The sequence below is a fragment of the Gymnoscopelus braueri genome (genome assembly GCF_963280865.1).
Source record: "Gymnoscopelus braueri genome assembly, chromosome: 3".
Taxonomy (NCBI): Eukaryota; Metazoa; Chordata; class Actinopteri; order Myctophiformes; family Myctophidae; genus Gymnoscopelus; species Gymnoscopelus braueri.
The window spans coordinates 47,008,841-47,026,973 of record NC_137612.1 but is presented as its reverse complement, the minus strand read 5'-3'; the positions used below and the strand labels follow the sequence as shown (position 1 = coordinate 47,026,973).

At 42.6% G+C, this 18,133-nt stretch overlaps 1 protein-coding gene across 1 annotated transcript; it reads left to right on the top strand.

Annotated features, from left to right (window-relative positions):
- The first annotated feature begins 1,755 nt into the window (after window positions 1–1,755).
- pfkmb (phosphofructokinase, muscle b) lies at window positions 1,756–17,741 on the top strand. Its single transcript, XM_080425237.1, has 24 exons — window positions 1,756–1,872; window positions 5,818–5,892; window positions 8,860–8,964; window positions 10,546–10,619; window positions 10,856–10,933; window positions 11,359–11,548; window positions 11,980–12,145; window positions 12,253–12,297; window positions 12,452–12,560; window positions 12,923–13,018; window positions 13,130–13,222; window positions 13,609–13,734; window positions 14,253–14,317; window positions 14,417–14,480; window positions 14,730–14,876; window positions 14,994–15,064; window positions 15,157–15,244; window positions 15,517–15,669; window positions 15,771–15,935; window positions 16,239–16,300; window positions 16,488–16,599; window positions 16,830–16,929; window positions 17,035–17,140; window positions 17,498–17,741. The coding sequence occupies exons 1-24, from the start codon at window positions 1,770–1,772 to the stop codon at window positions 17,634–17,636; spliced, it is 2,532 nt and encodes an 843-aa protein (XP_080281363.1). The 5' UTR covers window positions 1,756–1,769; the 3' UTR covers window positions 17,637–17,741.
- Window positions 17,742–18,133: the final 392 nt, after the last annotated feature.

Genomic DNA, 18,133 nt, shown 5'->3' with positions numbered 1-18,133 from the left:
CAGAGCACAACCATGTCTGGGTCCATATTTCATAGCATTAGCTTCCTCTGATTAGCAGTGGAAGTGTTTTGTGTAGAGCGGGTGTTGTATTGATCCCAAATGGTTTATTACAGGCTGTGTGAGTGTTAACACTGTCCTGGAAGATAGGGGGGGGATTACCTGGAGATGCTGATATTGATCTGGCTTGCCTTGGGAGAGGACTGCACACAGCTCTGGGGACACACAGGATCGGAAGGATATGCCTGATTTATACTTCGTCGTATGGCGGTGTTGCACACAAAATAGCAGATCTGCTATTTTTGTGTACAACAATACACACAGCTTGTGGAAACAACAATGCCCACAACACCGCTCTATCACTGTACAAAGCGATACCCCACTTTTGTTCATGGACAGTCATACCAGTCTGTGTTGTACAGTATACGTATTTTTATGTTGCTGTATGTGAATGTCTATTCCTGTTGATTACTGTGTTCTGTATATCTCGCCTACATTGAAAATGAGAGCCTGCCCCTCAACTGTACTCCGAGCTTAAATAAAGGTTATGATGATGATGATGTATCTGATTACTTGCAATATGCTTTGGTAGTGAGGTCTATTTTCACATTTCTTTACTTCAACTGCCCATGATTATAAAGCGACACCCCACTTTTGTACAAAGTGACGTGTCTGCTGTACACGACAAGTCAGTTCGCCAACTGGGAAGCCGTGGTGTTGATTGTGGAATCATGACCTTCACAGATGATGTGACCTGATGAATCACGTCATTAGTGAGCCAATTAAGATAGGGTGGCCTTTTTCCATCATCATCATCCTTCAACTGCCGTCGAGATCTTATATGTCTTTCCACCGGGTCTTGTCAGCCATTGCTCCCCCCAGTTGGAGCCTAAGTTTAGTGTCCCTGAAGATCGTGTCAGGAAATGCATGAGCCTGATTCCTCTAGTTGATTGGGGAAGCCACCATAGCAGGATATCAGATATTATTTGATCCTTTTCATAGTTTTTTTTGATTGATTGAATACTTTATTTGGAAGATTGCAGAGAAAAAGCACATGGAAGTACTGTTTACAATACAAGGTCAGCTAAAATGGATCGCTCATAAAAGCCGCAATGGCTTGTTTCAAATGAGATCCCTGTCCTGGTAGCAGTGACCAACGAAGATTGCTCTTCAATTAGCTACAGTAGTTGCTATTGGATGCTGTTCACTATAGGCCTTTTTTACTTACTGCCCTGGCATGAGTGGCACTCCAGTGTAAGGGACAAAGATAGCTGGCAGTGAGGATCCTGAACAATGACTTTAAAAGACTGTCCCCATTGTACTTCTTGTACACACACACACACACACACACACACACACACACACACACACACACACACACACACACACACACACACACACACACACACACACACACACACACACACACACACACACACACACCTGTACCACCACCAACCATTGTACAGTCGTCAGTAGTCAAGTCATTTACTGAAGTCCAAGTTAAGTCTCAAGTCAAAGTCCAAATTCTGCTTTCATGGTTGAAGAGAAAACAGATCATGCATCATTCCAAACTCCTCAAATATCCCCTCCAGTTGCATTCAAATCATTATGTACCCTTTACTGTAAGTGTTGAGTGGACCACCCACAGACTCATGGACATGCTTTGGTTGTGAGGTCTATTTCCCCAGTTCTTTACTTCCACTACCCATGATTATCTAGTGGTGATATCAAAGCTATTAATACTGATCCAGCATGGTGGCTGTGTGAGGATGTGGGAGCACGCTGCACTTCTGGCCCGGTGGTTCGTCTTTGTCACACTGCTAACCGGTGTAGTTTTGTGGGTCAAGAAGCGTTTACATTCTAATGCACCTGGTAAGTGTGGAAGCATGTCCTTTGTGTGTTTGCCTGCGTGTGAACGTGTGATGACGTTAAAGATGGGGCTGAGTCAGTCATTTTACACGGATACTCCACTCACAGTTCACACACTACAGTATATTATGAAGTTTGCCCTCGATTGCATGATGTGCAGAATGAAACTTAAGATATATGTCACAAATATGTGCAATACATCACTCACTCACTCACTCACTCACTCACTCACTCACTCACTCACTCACATATACGTGCGTGCAAACCTATTAAAGCAGGTCTTGGGATGACTGTGCGCTTTTACAGTAATGGTGGCATCGAGTAGGAGGGACAGATCTGTAGCTCAGATTACAGCATTGTGTCTCTGTTGTGTATGTTCCTTTCTAATCCACCAGTGTCATTTATAGCTACGATTTAATTTACTCTCATGACTGTGACTTTTCATGTCTGGCCAATTTGATCAGATTATAAATGGAAAATACTGACCTTTAATAGTTGTGTTTAATTTCATTGCGTATTTGCATTCATTCTTTTTTTGTTATTATTGGTAAGATTATAAGAGTATAGATAGAATAGAGGTATCGTAGACATAGAAGAATATAACTGACATATCTTTCAAATGAAATTACACGCACGCACGCACGCACGCACGCACGCACGCACGCACGCACGCACGCACGCACGCACGCACGCACACACACACACACACACACACACACACACACACACACACACACACACACACACACACACACACACACACACAAATAGGCCTTTACATCCCCACTGATGTATCTAATTATCACATACAATCAATGATTCCAGACATACAAAGGTTTAATGTTGCTGCTAATGAGAGAAAGAATAAGTCAAGTGAGTTTAATTATAGTGGTACTATGGTAGGATTGTGAATTGAGTTTCTCTCAATCACAAACACATTTTATAAATCAATATCTCAGATTGGGTCCTTATTTGCCATTTATTGTAGTCAATTGGATGAATTGTCAACATAATGTTCATTTACACAATTCAAAAAAGCGAAAAATAAATAAATAACTAGAAAACGGCGCTCCTCTGAGCTCCCATGGGCAGAAGTGAAAGTGTTTTTTGGAGGTGCGCTCTATGAGACACCTGAACATTATTGGATGTTGCATTCATGATGTAAGAAGTAGAATTTGTGAAAATTCAATCAATAATCATGGCATGTACTGTATAATATCAACAGGCGACTTAGAAAGGACTAGGCCATCGGCCTCCTGAGAGCCTTTCTGTCTTTCTTTCTTTCTTTCTTTCTTTCATTCTTTCTTTCTGTAGCCTACTAATATAAATTTCTAGTCACGTTTAATAAAGTCAGACAAACTGATTGTCGGAATAGAGCGGCAACATTTAGCCGGCATGTGCAGGGGGGGGCTTTGGGTTCTGCCCTTTTGCCTCTGATGATGCCCAAAGTGCCCTTTTTAATGTAATTTTGTATGGCCTGCCAAACACCTGTGGCCCTTATCAACATGTAAGGGCCAACATGTAATGAACATTTGACAAATAATTTCACTATCGTAATTATTATTTATAATATTATAATTACAATGAGCTGGCTGCCATCAGTCAGTTTTAGTTTCACTTTTCACCTCTCAAGTGCCCTGCTGAGTGCCCTCCCACCTCGTTAATCTTGCAGCTGCATTGCAAAACAATTTGAGACATGCTCTCAGCAAGCATGGTAAATTCACTCCCCCGTCAATAAATTGTTTCTTTTACATTTCATGTTTTGTGCAGATTACCGTAGCTACAAAACTTAGATATGTTCATTTCATGAGCTTTTGTTAGCTTGGTTTGTAGAGTCAGGCTAATTGTTTTCCCCTATTTCCAATCAATGTGACAAGGCTCCTGGCTTTAGTTTGCCCTCATCGTAAAGTGAACATGTTAGGCTGTAGACTAGAGATGCAGGAGGCAGAGCCCACGGGTAATAGCATTAGCAGGCATGACATGGGCAAAGTTGTTGTGGAACATCTTGCTTCCGTTATGTTCACACGGGCACATATTGTTAGCCTGGGATCCAGACTGCTTCGCTACGTTCGGCGGATTTTGTTTCTCACTCTGAGAAAAAAAAAATCAGCAGAACGTAGTGAATCAGGCTGGATCCCAGGCTAACATAGGCCTATTGTGCCCTTTTAGATCTTTGAGCACCTGCCCCAGGTGGACCAGTGATCTCTCTGCACGGCCATTGGTCTATAGCCCAATGACACTTGGACTTCAAATCTGATAACATCTGTGTTTGAAAGCGAGAGAGAGAGAAAGGGAGTCTATTTAGCAAAATCCTGTTTCTGTGGGAGTGGACCCTGCAGGTTAATTTTTCACTCTAACTAAAACTCTAACTAAGGATTTTACTGTTTACATTTCAGTCTTTTTTGTCTCTCTAGGTCGTCCTCAGACGAGCCCTCCATCGTCGCTTCCAGTCATCCCGGTTCTCCATACATCTGGCCAGTTCATTGGTACTTTGTACTCCTGCATCATTCTTGAGTACATCCACGTATGTTAGTGTGGGACGTCCCTGTGACCGATGCCCGTGTGTTGGTTCCCACAGCAGCAATTTGCTGGCTGGCAGCTCTTGATGCCTTTGGCAGTGTCCTGCTAGTCTCATTCTCCTGGTCTTTTTTGTGACCTAACATCCTGATACCTTGGGCTGCTGTTCTGCAGTGCTCAGGGCTGTAGGCGGCCTGGCTGGCTAGCTGTGATGGTCTAGTTCAGTGGCGCTCAATGTGGGTTCCAGGAAACCCTGGGGGTCCTTGAAAGGGTTCCAGGGGGTCCCCAGCTAAATGATTGATGGCTAGGAACCAAATGAACCTTTATGGAACCCTACCCTAAATTAATACTGTAGGGTGGGGTCCCAATTATTATTTTTTAAATCAAATTCTATTTAAAAAATGGTTTAGAACTCAATGGACCAGTGACCAGTCCATTTGTACACTCTCAGAGTGAAATTACCGCAGAGGATTTTACAGTGTAGGGTGGGGTTCCAGGGATAAAGTATTGTATCAAATGTGGGTCAGTCGCCTAATGCTGCAAGCTGGGGGTCCTTGAGATTAAAAAGTCTGAGAATCACCAATCTTGTTAGTAGCTACGAGACTGAGCTATACATGGTTGCTGGGCTTGGATGGCTGATAATACTTGCTGGTGGTTGTTTACTGAGCGTATAGGGCAGGCCTATTGTATTATGTGTTTCCACCATCCCTTTAAAATATATCTGGAAGGAACACATAATGAGACTTGGGTGCTCCCACCCAAATTGCTGGATGAGTGGGTCTGGTAGAGCTGCCTGTGCCATGCATGTGTTTGACTCTGGCGGGCTAGCGGTTGTAACATGAGAGACTTTTCAACAGCCAAGTCAAGTTTAAGATGTATACAAAGACACTAAAATCTGAAGTGTTAATATAACTCTGAGAGAGTAAAGTGGTGAAAAGTAACAAAGTACATTTACTCAAGTAGCCTACTGTATTTAAGTACAATTTTGAGGTAATTTTTTACTTTACTGTAGTATTTCCAATTTTCAGTACTTAGTTTTACTTCTACTCCACTACATCTCAGAGGCAAATATTATACTTTTACTGTAGATCTGCTATTTTCAAACAATTTTTATGCATTTTATACATTTGAAAACTTGTGAAACGGGACATTCTGCATAATGAGTACTTTCTACTTTTGGTACTTTAAGTACATTTTGATACCAACACTTTTGTAATTTTTTTGAATTCCGGACTTTTACTTGTAACAGGGTATTTCTACATTGCAGTAGGCCTATTGATACACTTAGTGAAAAATGTGAGTAGGCTACTTTTTCCACCACTGCGTAAGGGTGCACTTTTCTCAATGAACACTCCAGCTGAGCTGTGCGCAACCACGTGTGCCGTAGTCCAGGGAGAATTCCTGTAATGTGATATTGTTTTCCTACCTCAGATTGCGATGCTCCGCCAGCTGCCGAATACAACAAGCTGTCCGTCGACTCTGTCAGCCCACCAGCAGAGGATGCCGGTAAGCTATAATGTATTTACAGAACTGTCACTGACACTGTACAGTAGGCCTATGGCACGCACAGTGTCATGTGAGGACTGCCAGCTCACCTCATCTCAACTACCCCAACTTTACTTTACGTAATTACACCCCTCAATGTTTACCATGGTATGGATTTCATCATACAGATTTATGTTTTGACCGTGTTGGTACAGTTTAAATAGGCTAGTCTGCGTGCCAATGTAGGGGAGACCTGGGCCAAACTAGAGGGCACTGTTTCATCATGTTGACATTTTTTACTTAAGTAAAAGTATCAATACCACAATGTAGAAGTACTCTGTTACAAGTAAAAGGCCTGTGTTCCAAATGTTATTTGAGTAAAAGTACAAAAGTATTGGCATCAAAATATACTTAAAGTACCAAAAGTAAAAGTACAAAAATGTTTGAAAATAGCAGATCTACAATTGCTCACGACGTGTTGTGAGCTTGTAGATAGGCTATTTTCAAATAGCCTAGTTATAAAATAGGGCTAAAGTGGTTAATGTATGTTTTATAATATAATAATCTATATCTGCAAAGTAACTAGTAACTAAACTTTTCAAATAATTGTAGTGGAGTAAAAGTACAATATTTTCCTCTGACATGTAATGGAGTAGAAGTAAAAGTATAGACAATTGGAAATACTCCAGTAAAGTAAAACATTCCTCAAATCTTTACTTAAGTACTGTACTTGAGTAAATGTACTTAGTTAGTTACTTTACACCACTGTGTATAAAACAGACCTCACTCTCCAAGATAGCTCTGAGAGAGAGAGAGAGAGAGAGAGAGAGAGAGAGCGAGAGAGAGAGAGAGAGAGAGAGAGAGAGAGAGAGAGAGAGAGAGAGAGAGAGAGAGAGAGAGAGAGAAAGAGAGAGAGAGAGGTTCCAAATGGCCAAGGGGGCTAAACACCATGCACATAAACATTGAGGTGAGGAGACAAAAGCCTTTTGTGATGATGAAGGCTGCAGATTCAATCAGTGTTTTCTGGAGATGTTTTCAAAAGGGTCAATAAGTTGGATTAATGTTAAATAACTCATACCTGCATCATACGTGCATCATACCATAAATCAGGAAATAAGAATGCACTGTTTATTAGAATTGAATTGCACCCAGAATCACAGTTACTGTATAAAAGGTGTAAGGTAAACCCTCGATTCCAGGAAACGGTATTGGCCGATTTCAAACTAGAAAAAGTGCTCCTCGGAGCACAGGTCTCCGCCAGGTCAGGTACGTTATTGTGGCCTCCTGGTGGCGCTATAACAGGCCAATGTGAAAAGGGTGCCATTTATTCTTAGGTCGTTCATGGCAATCGGACACTGCATTCATGATTTCAGGCATTTAGTTCCAAAAATGTGTTTTGCTAAATTAGACCTGCTGGTGGCGCTATAACAGGCCAATGTGAAAAAGGGTGGCATTTCTTCCTTGGCCTAGTGCGAATGTGTTTGTGAAATTTCACGGAAATCGCAAGCTGCGTTCATGATTTGAGGCATTTTGTTCAAAACGGACCAATCCTGCAAATTTTGGAAGCGAACCTTAGCCAATGAGGATGGAATATGGGGAATCGGACAGATCCGTGTTGATCACATGACTATAGAGATACTGTGTACCGATTTGCATGAGGTTTGGATAAAATCTGTAGGAGTAATGTAAAGAAATGGGTTTTGCACAAATCGGCCTCCAGGTGGCGCTATAACAGGCCCATGTGAAAAATGTGGGGCAGAAGTTCGGAATTGGCATCCAGGGAGTATGTGTGCACAGTTTCGCTGCGATCAAGCCAACGGTGCCGGAGATTAGCTGGTCACAGACGGACACACGGACGGACGGACGGACGGACAGACAAACGGACGGAGGGTAAAACATACTCTCTCGCCATGCCTTCGGCCTGGCGGAGACAATAATCGGTAATCGATGTCGGACAAAATTTCAATATTGTGCATCCCTAGTTTTTATGTTGGTGTTTTTGTAGGTGATTAGATATGTTATAATCAAATGATGATGGTCTACTTTTCAGTTGCTAGCTAAATACGTAGTAGCCTACTGTAAGGTCAGGTGGGTGGTGCTATGGGTTAGTTGTCACATGTGAGAGTATGAGAATTTTTTTTATGGATAGGGATTTTTCTTTTCGTTTTATTTTGTTAATGACAGAATGATCAGTAACGTCAAAAGACAGACAGGGGCAGCAGGCCACCATTATATGCTCTGGGGGCGGCCATAGCTGAGTGGTTAGTGAGCCCGCCTAGGTCCAGGTTGCCCCAGGTTCGATTCCAGGCCAGGCCAGCATATGTGTCGATGAAATGAAATTTGTCCCTGAGCAAGACCTGGACTAGTTGACATTTTAACAAAAGTTCCTCCTCATCATATTTTTATGGACATAAATCTATTCCAATCTCAATGTTTCATTAAATGTTATATTCTTAATGATTTTTTATGAAACTATGGTTTAATAAAAGCTAAAACATTTTCAACTCTGTAAATACCTTCATTGTACTTCTCATTACAGAGGATAGGTCTATGAATAACAATGGTTTATATTCCTGGTTTAAACAAATGGCCTTGATGAATACTATACAAATGGTGTTTCTATACATTTTTAAATGTTAACTTATTTGGAAACCCAATGAATAGCTATACTATAGGGACAACCATTCCTGTGTGTGTGTGTGTGTGTGTGTGTGTGTGTGTGTGTGTGTGTGTGTGTGTGTGTGTGTGTGTGTGTGTGTGTGTGTGTCTGCACATGCGCGTGCGTGTGTGTGTGCGAGTTACGCAACTGCGCCTGCCTCAGTTTATGCCAAGAGGATAGTTATGTTTAATCCCCTTGCCCCGTCTCTCACTCTTGGGAGCAGGCAGCGAGGAGTAGTGGTGAGAGTGTCTAAAGACTCCAAACTGGACAGCAGTGGCGATAGGGCTTATAATACGATCAAGGCCAATCTTCTCCCCTTTGTATTTCAGATAGGAACAGCTCCAGGAACATGGCAGAGCCAGCCAAAGTGGACCCCACCAAGCTTGGGGTGGGTCGGTCAATTGCTGTGCTGACCTCAGGAGGTGATGCCCAGGGTAAGTAGACGGGTTCCAGGGTGATGTGTGAGTGGTGATGCCCAGAGTTAGTAGAGGTTTCCAGTTTGATGTGTGAGTGCACTCTCCCAGCACGGGGACTCTGGTATCAGTTACATTGTTGCCCTCAACAGATGGCTGAGATAATTAAATCTATTTCTATTTAAACATGGGTCTTGGAGAACAATTGCCATTCACTTAAACCACAGCAGTCAAAAATCAAAGGCAAGTCTGTCAAAGACAGAAAAAGACAGCTGACAGTTTCCTATAATGACAAACAGTGATGGAAAGTTTGGATAAGAAGGTGCCAACCATTATAATTGTTCGGTTTGGTATAACGCTTGGACATTTTTTAAACACTCAAGCACATAGCTGTCATGACTATGGCATTGTCACAGAGCTATGTAAATAAAGAGTAACCTGAAGTCTTGCATCCAGGGCAGGTTGAACCACGGAGGCAAGGAGACTTGTCCTGCCCTGACCTTTTAAGTTTGTGATGAATATATCCACTGTGACCTTTTAGAATGTCTACTGACCCCACATGACCTTCCAGTGGGACCTTCCAGTGCTCTGTGCTGCATGTCTGTACATTTGAGCTTCATAGAGCTAAGAACAACTGGGAGCGGGAAAAAAAACACATGCTTACATTTTCTGCCTTTCGCAACTAAATATTGGCCATTGCATTGTCCTTTCCAGACATCTAGATATCATATTCTTTGGCTTCCGTCTCCTTTTCCTCTCTATCTCTGTATCTGTTGTGGGGGGGGGGCTAATTTTAGCCGCCTGACCTTTCTGTCACATGTATGTGACAAAGTGAGGTGGACTGAAGTGAGCTCTTCTAACCGTCCAGTCCCACTTCTCTTTAACAACTTTCAACTTTGCATCCCTTTTCTGGGCATGTGATTAAAGAAACTTTTTCCAAAATGTGAAAAATTTTCAAAGAATTTCAACATTTTCTAAAATAGCAGATCTACAAGCTCACAAAGCATCACATTGTGAATCCGCGATACATTGTGAGCTTGTAGATCGGCTAATTTTGCTATTCGTCATTCGATGAAGTACAGTAGGGGCTTAAATGGTTAACTCCATCCAAGTGAAAGCAGAGATCTTCACTGTTTATCTGTCCACATGTCTTGTCCTTTAAGTGGTGTGCTATGCATGCAGATAAATACCTGAACCACTCTCTGTGTTTTCTGCGACCCCTTCAAAACCCTTAATGTATTACAGATTGAATACTGTTCAATCCGTAATACACATCCATTCATATAGTTATTTGGTGTATGGTGTTGTGTTATTGTCGGGTTGTTTTGCTATTTCTTAGCCTCTGGAACAGAAGTCTTGGAATAGAACAAAGCTTTCGCATACTTTTTTTTTTGTGTATGTGTTACTGAAGTAAAGTTTATTAAGAACACTAGTTGGGGGTTTTAATGTTCTCTTTGCCCTAATATTATTATTTTCTTTGCACTGAAAGCTAGGAGTGTGCGGCGAGTTTTAACTTTCCAGAGCTTGTATTTATTAGTATGTGTCACCATGGTTCCCTAGTGAACATAAGTCTTAATTGCACAACACTCATTGTGTCTACAGGAATGAATGCAGCTGTGAGAGCCACAGTCAGAGTGGGAATGTACACCGGAGCTAAAGTGTATTTTGTCCATGAGGTAAACAACAATGGCCTTGGTCCTTCTCTACTGGATTCCTCTATGCTTTTATCTGCACAAAATCGTACAAACATTGATCCAACATATTTGGATATTTGGTGCCACTATTTATATATAACACTTCATCGTCTGAAATAGCTTTCCATGCCCAAGCATGCACATGATATTGCATAACGAGCAGGTCATTAGATTGGGACTGATATTTACAGTAAGTGACCTGTTTTATGTGGTTTCAGGGATACCAGGGTCTGGTGGATGGAGGAGACAATATCAAATTAGCTACTTGGGAGAGTGTGTCCATGATGCTGCAGCTGGTGAGCACATAATGTACACACACACACATGCACATACTGTATGCACACACTCACACACACACACACACACACACATACACACACATTTATTTTCTGACCTTCTCAACGTTTTGAACGTTGTGTTCAAGAGGTCCTAGTCTAACCTTTTCAGAAGACGGGTGGGCCATGTAACTGGAGCAACTCTTTAGCCTCGACAGTGAAGTTCTGTAGGTCAAGTGGTCATTTAAATGCCATGGTTCATTAAAGGATTTAACGGACCTTAGACACCGAGGCCGGAGTGTCCTTACCACCATCCACACAACCACTGCTCCACCATTCCCTGCAACCTTCATGTAGTTAGTTTCTTGCTCTCCTAGTGTCCTGAATATCGCACTTTGGCTATTCTTACTGGGTCCTGAAAATCATTCCTCCTTCCTTTGCATCAGGGTGGCACCGTGATTGGCAGCGCCCGCTGTATGGACTTCCGTGCAAAGGAAGGACGCACCAAGGCCGCCTGTAACCTGGTAAAGCTGGGCATCACTAACTTGTGTGTGATTGGTGGCGATGGCAGTCTGACAGGTGCCAACCAGTTCCGTACAGAGTGGAGCGAGCTGCTGGCTGACCTGGTGAAAGCTGGTGAGAGTTCCCCGGGTGTTCAGCACTGCAACTACATTACCCAACAGGCACTGCTCTAAACGATGACATCTGAGTCACTTTGCACATCTGACTTCCCTGTCGTAGTTATAAAAACTAGCCCATACCCGGTCGACCCAAGACGGACGGACAGACAGAGGTTACTCCAATTATATAGTAGGATGATGCTAGAGATTCAAGATCAGGATTCAACTTTACCCTCACATTTTCAGGTGTACACGTAAAAACATAAAACATATATAATGAGGTTGCAGCAGATTAAAAAAACTGTCTCTTAAATCCAACACTACACTAATGTTCTTTCAGATGAGTGAATTCCTACTCACCCTGTTGGATCTGGCCACTGCAAGGAATTAATTACTGCTACTACATGGATATTTTAAGGCTGTGTTTGTGTGTGCACCACTGCTCAGGGAAGATCACAGCAGACGAGGCCAAGCGATCATCTCACCTGAACATCGTTGGCATGGTGGGGTCCATCGACAATGACTTCTGTGGCACTGACATGACTATCGGCACAGATTCCGCCCTGCACCGCATCATAGAGGTGGTGGATGCCATCACCACCACCGCACAGAGGTACCCAAAGACACACTGACAGTTATCTGAAGGACATCTGACTCCAGTGTGATGTCAAGATGCCTGATCTGATCTGATCAGATGTTATTATGTGTGTCTTTCTGCAGTCACCAGAGGACCTTCATCCTGGAGGTGATGGGCAGGCACTGTGGGTGAGCGAACCTGGTCTGTGCACGATGTTTAGGCGAATACGCGTGTATTTGCATGCACATCTATGGCTGTACATATAACTCTGGGTTAAAATGGTCTACACAAGCATACACCACAGCCATTAATACTCCATCGATGACAACTGTCTGCCTACAGTTACTTGGCCCTGGTGACTGCCCTGGCCTGTGGTGCTGACTGGGTGCTCATCCCAGAAATGCCCCCAGAGGACGGATGGGAAGAACATCTCTTCAGGAGACTGAAAGACGTACACCTCTCCCTCCATGCCTTCTCCCACATAACTGCATGCGTTATCTCAGTGGTTTTCAAAGTGGGGTCTGGGGACCTTCAGGGGGTTCCAATCCAGCGGGCAGCGGGTCCCCAGCTAAATGTGTTAATATAGCATCAAAATCTGTTTAACCACTTTAACCCTGTAGGCTATTTGAAATTAGCTGATCTACAAGCTCACAACGTGTTGCATTGCTATTTTCAAAAATACACATTAATGTGGGGGTCCTTCACATGAAAAAGTTTGAGAACCACTGATCTATCTGGCTCTTTCCATATCCCTCTGCGCTCTCCCAGAGAACATGCTTGCTGATCTTTCAAGTTTTTCTCTATCCCACACAGCAAAGAACCCGCGGTTCCCGTTTGAATATCATCATTGTTGCAGAGGGGGCCATGAACCGCAATGGCACACCTATCACCTGTGACTATCTCAAAGACGTTAGTAATGACAATATACTCCTACTTAGCATTAATCACAGGGAGGCATACAGTACCGTCGTGTCATACAAACAAATAACATCGTAATTTCTTATCACCTGTCTTATTTAGATCGTATCGAAAACGCTAGGCTTCGACACCCGGGCTACCATCTTGGGCCATGTACAGAGAGGCGGAACCCCCTCCGCATTCGATAGAATCCTGGTAATCATTCACTTTCCCTGTGTGTGTGTGTGTGTGTGTGTGTGTGTGTACGTGTTGTGTGTGTGTGTGTGTGTGTGTGTGTGTGTGTGTGTGTGTGTGTGTGTGTGTGTGTGTGTGTGTGTGTGTGTGTGTGTGTGTGTGTGTGTGTGTCCTATGTATGTATATATATATATATATATATATATATATATATATATATATACACATACACATACACATACACATACACATACACATACACATACACATACACATACACATACACATACACATTGTATACCATTTTAATGTGTGTACCAATTGATCGTTGTCTCTGTTTGTGTGTCATGTGTTGTTACAATCAAATCCAACTTTATCGCCTCCTTTCTGGTGTCACTGTGATTCAGGGTAGCAGGATGGGCGTAGAGGCTGTGATGGCTCTGCTAGAGGCCACTCCAGAAACTCCTGCGTGTGTGGTGAGCTTGTCAGGAAACATGGCAATCAGGCTGCCTCTGATGGAGTGTGTCCAAGTGGTGAGTTAAAACTCATCTCCAATACACCACCACAATGCATAACAATATAGATCGGTCCTAAGAACCCTACTTCCGTGTTCACAACCACCTACATTGCTGGGGGATGTGATGACACATATTGCTATGGATACCATAACCAACTCATCTTCATATCAGCATTGCTATGAACGGGAATATCCATGATACTCATACATTTCAGCAAATTGAAATACATGCATGTAAACAGCAAATTGATGCTTGACTATTTTAAATGCTGCACCACCACCACGAAGACTATATAAATGAATAATGACACTGTGGCAGCAGCAGCACAGACAACTGATGAAGCCCTCTGAGTTTTTGTGACTACTGTCACAGCAGTGTGTCTGAAAAGTAACTGTACATTTGACATGCAACAGAGATTTTGTCTGTCTGTCTGGCTGAGTGAGTGAGTGACTGACTGACTGACTGACTGACTGACTGACTGACTGACTTCCTCCATTTTGCTGTTTGACGTCCCCTGTCTCCTTTCATTTCAGACTAAAGACGTGACCACAGCCATGGAAGAAGGGAGATATGATGATGCTGTGAAGCTCAGGGGAAAGTGAGGCACACAGTACCAGTTATTGGTTTCAATGTAAAGTTATCATGTGCTGTGGCAAGTTTCAAATGTCTGTACATTTCCATTAATGTTGAACTACAGGAGCTTTGAGAACAACTGGAACACATACCAAATGCTGGCCCATTTGCACCCTCCAGAGATAAAGGTGTGGAATTGTAGTCTCAAGTCCCTTTTGTGCCTCTTATACAGTAAACATAAACATCTTAATTGAAGAGGTTTTAAAAGTAAATGACATTAGTATATACTGTAACATAACAATGACAGGGGTGAATATGATATTCTTTCTTTAATACATATTTCTCTGTATGTGTAATGATTTATTCATCTGGGTATATCTACTCTGATACATTTCTCTATATATTCTATATCTATATATATGTTTGCCTCTTTCCAGAGTAACATCAACATTGCTATAATGAATGTGGGTGCTCCATGTGCTGGGATGAATGCTGCCGTTCGTTCAGCGGTCAGAATAGGCCTCCTTCAGGGACACCAGATGCTTGCTATTCATGATGGCTACGACGGCCTGGCTAATGGAATGGTACATCCTAGAGTCTTTTATTATGATTAAGAGTTGCATTTATTTTTTTACGTGAAAAAAAGAGTGCTGAAAACATTTTTTTAAAGCTTTACTTTTTGTCTATTTGACGTTTCCCAGGTTGAGCCTATCGGCTGGGCTGGCGTGGGAGGGTGGGTTGGTAAGGGGGGTTCCATGCTGGGAACTAAGAGGTGAGCTATCTCCATATAGACTCATCTGATCACAAGGAACCTAAGACACATAGATTATACATGTGTGATTCTTTTTGTTCTATCTGATGAAGGTCCCTGCCAGAAGACATTATGGAGCAGATTAGTCTGAGCATTTCGAAGTTCAACATCCATGCTTTGGTCATTATTGGGGGCTTTGAGGTGAGGAGCTCTACTGGATAATATGCTTACCTAATAATACATTTAAGTGCAAATGAACACAACATGCAAACTCTTAACCACTTTAAACCTGGCATACTTATTTTGGGCATGCCATATGTGAAGAAAAAAAAATATATATATATAATAGAAATAACAGATCTACAAGATCACAATGTGTCGCGGTGTGATGCGTTGTTGATTGGTATTTCCGCTAGTCATCAAGATGCTAGGGCTTAAATTGGTTAAACTCATACTTTTTCTCTCTTCACTAGGCATTTTTGGGTGGTCTGCAGCTGGTGGAGGCTAGACGGAAGTATGAGGAGCTGTGTATTCCCGTGGTAGTCATTCCTGCTACTGTCTCCAACAATGTACCTGGGTCAGACTTCAGCATTGGTGCTGACACTGCGCTCAACACCATAACAACGGTCAGAGACACACACACACACACACACACATGCCATCATATTATATTAAAATCCTCAGTGTTCATTTTCTGTACATCTCTTTTGGTTAATTTCTGTGTCAGACATGTGATAGGATCAAGCAGTCTGCTGCTGGAACAAAGAGAAGAGTGTTCCTTGTTGAGGTTATGGGAGGATACTGTGGCTACTTGGCTACCATGGCTGGCCTGGCATCTGGAGCTGATGCTGCATACATCTTTGAGGAACCTTTCAACATCCATGACCTGGAGGTGCTTTTATGTTGACTTGTTTTATGAATGACTGCTGGGTGGTTGATGGATGGTTTATTTTTTTTATTTTGTTTTGGCTTTTTATGCCATTATTTAGAGAGGGATAGGGAAAGTAGACTGACAGGAAATGGGGAGAGAGATGGGGGGTGACGAGCAGCAAAGGTCGTCGGGAACAGGAGTCGAACCGGCGACACGCTGTCAGGTTGGCATTGCAGCCTAGGGTGCCTGGACCGTCACGCTACGGCCCAGGCCGGATGGATGGTTTCTTAACTTCACATAGTGAGGTGGTTGCTTTGTTTGCAGGTGAATGTGGAACATCTGGTGGAGAAGATGAAGACCTCGGTTAAGAGAGGTCTAATTTTGAGGTTTGTGGACATTCCATAAAAACCTCATACTATCTTTTTGTTTTACTGTACTTCTATGTTGTAGATTCTACACAACTAAACAGATTCACCTGTGCGCCTTATGGTTCATTGGGGGTTTAAGGCAGACGATAAGTTATCACATACAGATGGGTTCATTCCACTCATATGATTTCTTCTTTCTTTACAGGAATGAGAGATGCAACACTAACTACACCACAGACTTCATCTTCAACCTGTACTCAGAAGAGGGCAAGGGTGTGTTTGACTGCAGGAAGAATGTTCTTGGACACATGCAGCAGGTATGCCAATGAATCGAGATCCTCCGTTTTGTTCTGTGTTACAATCTTTCAATCTAATGTAGCGTTGCTATCGTGACACGTTGTGAGCTTGTATATCTGTTATTGCTGCTATTCGTCATACTACGAAGTATATAGGGCTGTGGTTAAATCAGTGTTTGTCATGCCAGGCAATTCTATACATAACATTAGACCCAAGTGAATACATTGTCCTCCTTCCTGTTTCACTATAGGGTGGAACACCCACGCCCTTCGACAGGAATTTTGGCACCAAGATGGGGGCTAAGGCTGTCCTATGGCTGACTGACAAAATGAAGACCTGCTACAGACATGGTGAAATAATAACGTCCCACTTGCGGAACACAGGATGTGTTATAGAATTTTGGACTGCTGTATGACTGTGGTCCCCATGTTGATACATGCTCTTTATGTCTCCAGGTCGTATCTTTGCCAATTCCCCAGATACTGCCTGTGTGTTGGGTATGAAGAAGAGGTCTTTGGTCTTCTCGCCTCTGGAGGAACTCAAAGACCAGACTGATCTTCAGTAAGAGTTATCCTCTATCTTTCCCAGTCTTCTTGCATTTGAATTAGAAGGTGTGTGTGTGTGTGTGTGTGTGTGTGTGTGTGTGTGTGTGTGTGTGTGTGTGTGTGTGTGTGTGTGTGTGTGTGTGTGTGTGTGTGTGTGTGTGTGTGTGTGTGTGTGTGTGTGTGTGTGTGTGTGTGTGTGTGTGTGCGTGCGTGCAATTTCTTGACCCACCCCACGTGGGATTATCAGACACATCAATTTAAAACAAAACATAAACATTCCAGTGTATACCCAGCCAGCAACCATAATACAGCCTGATTTAAAAAAAAAAGAAAACAAAATTATATATATATCCTAAAGCTATCTCTTCTGCAGACATCGTATTCCTAAGACACAATGGTGGCTGAAGCTGAGACCCATCCTGAAGATCCTGGCCAAGTACAAAATCAACCTGGACACTGAGGCTGCCACTATGGAACATATCATCAGGAAGAGAGGCCTCGTTGAAAAGTAGTCTTCCAATTTCAGAATCAAAACACTGTCAATTGTTCAATAGTCACCTAATGATCAAAGATCCAAACTTTAGTCTTTACATGTAGCATTTGAGTCGGGTAGCGGAACCTTAAGTAATTTGTGAGCTCTGGATGAATATTCTAGTATTGCAGAGCTGTCCTATACACCACAGAAGCTCCTTCCGTTTTCAGCAAGCTGCTCTAACCGCACTGTCCGCAAACATGTTCCGTTTCCTGTCTTACGCTCTCCTGCTCTGTTCACTGTTCTAGAACTTCCCTTTCCACCAACAGATTACTCAGTTGTGTGAAAATCAGTTGTAACAATACATCACCAATGTCTCAATTTATTAATGATCGCAACTGTTTTCAATTTTCATGGAATTAGATGCCAAAATAAAAACTTACTTCACTTGTGCTGTCGGTGTTGTGTGCTTTTTCTCTGTCTAAGTTGTACATGAGCCCACAATGTGTAGAGTTATTATGGAACAGATTTTAATGA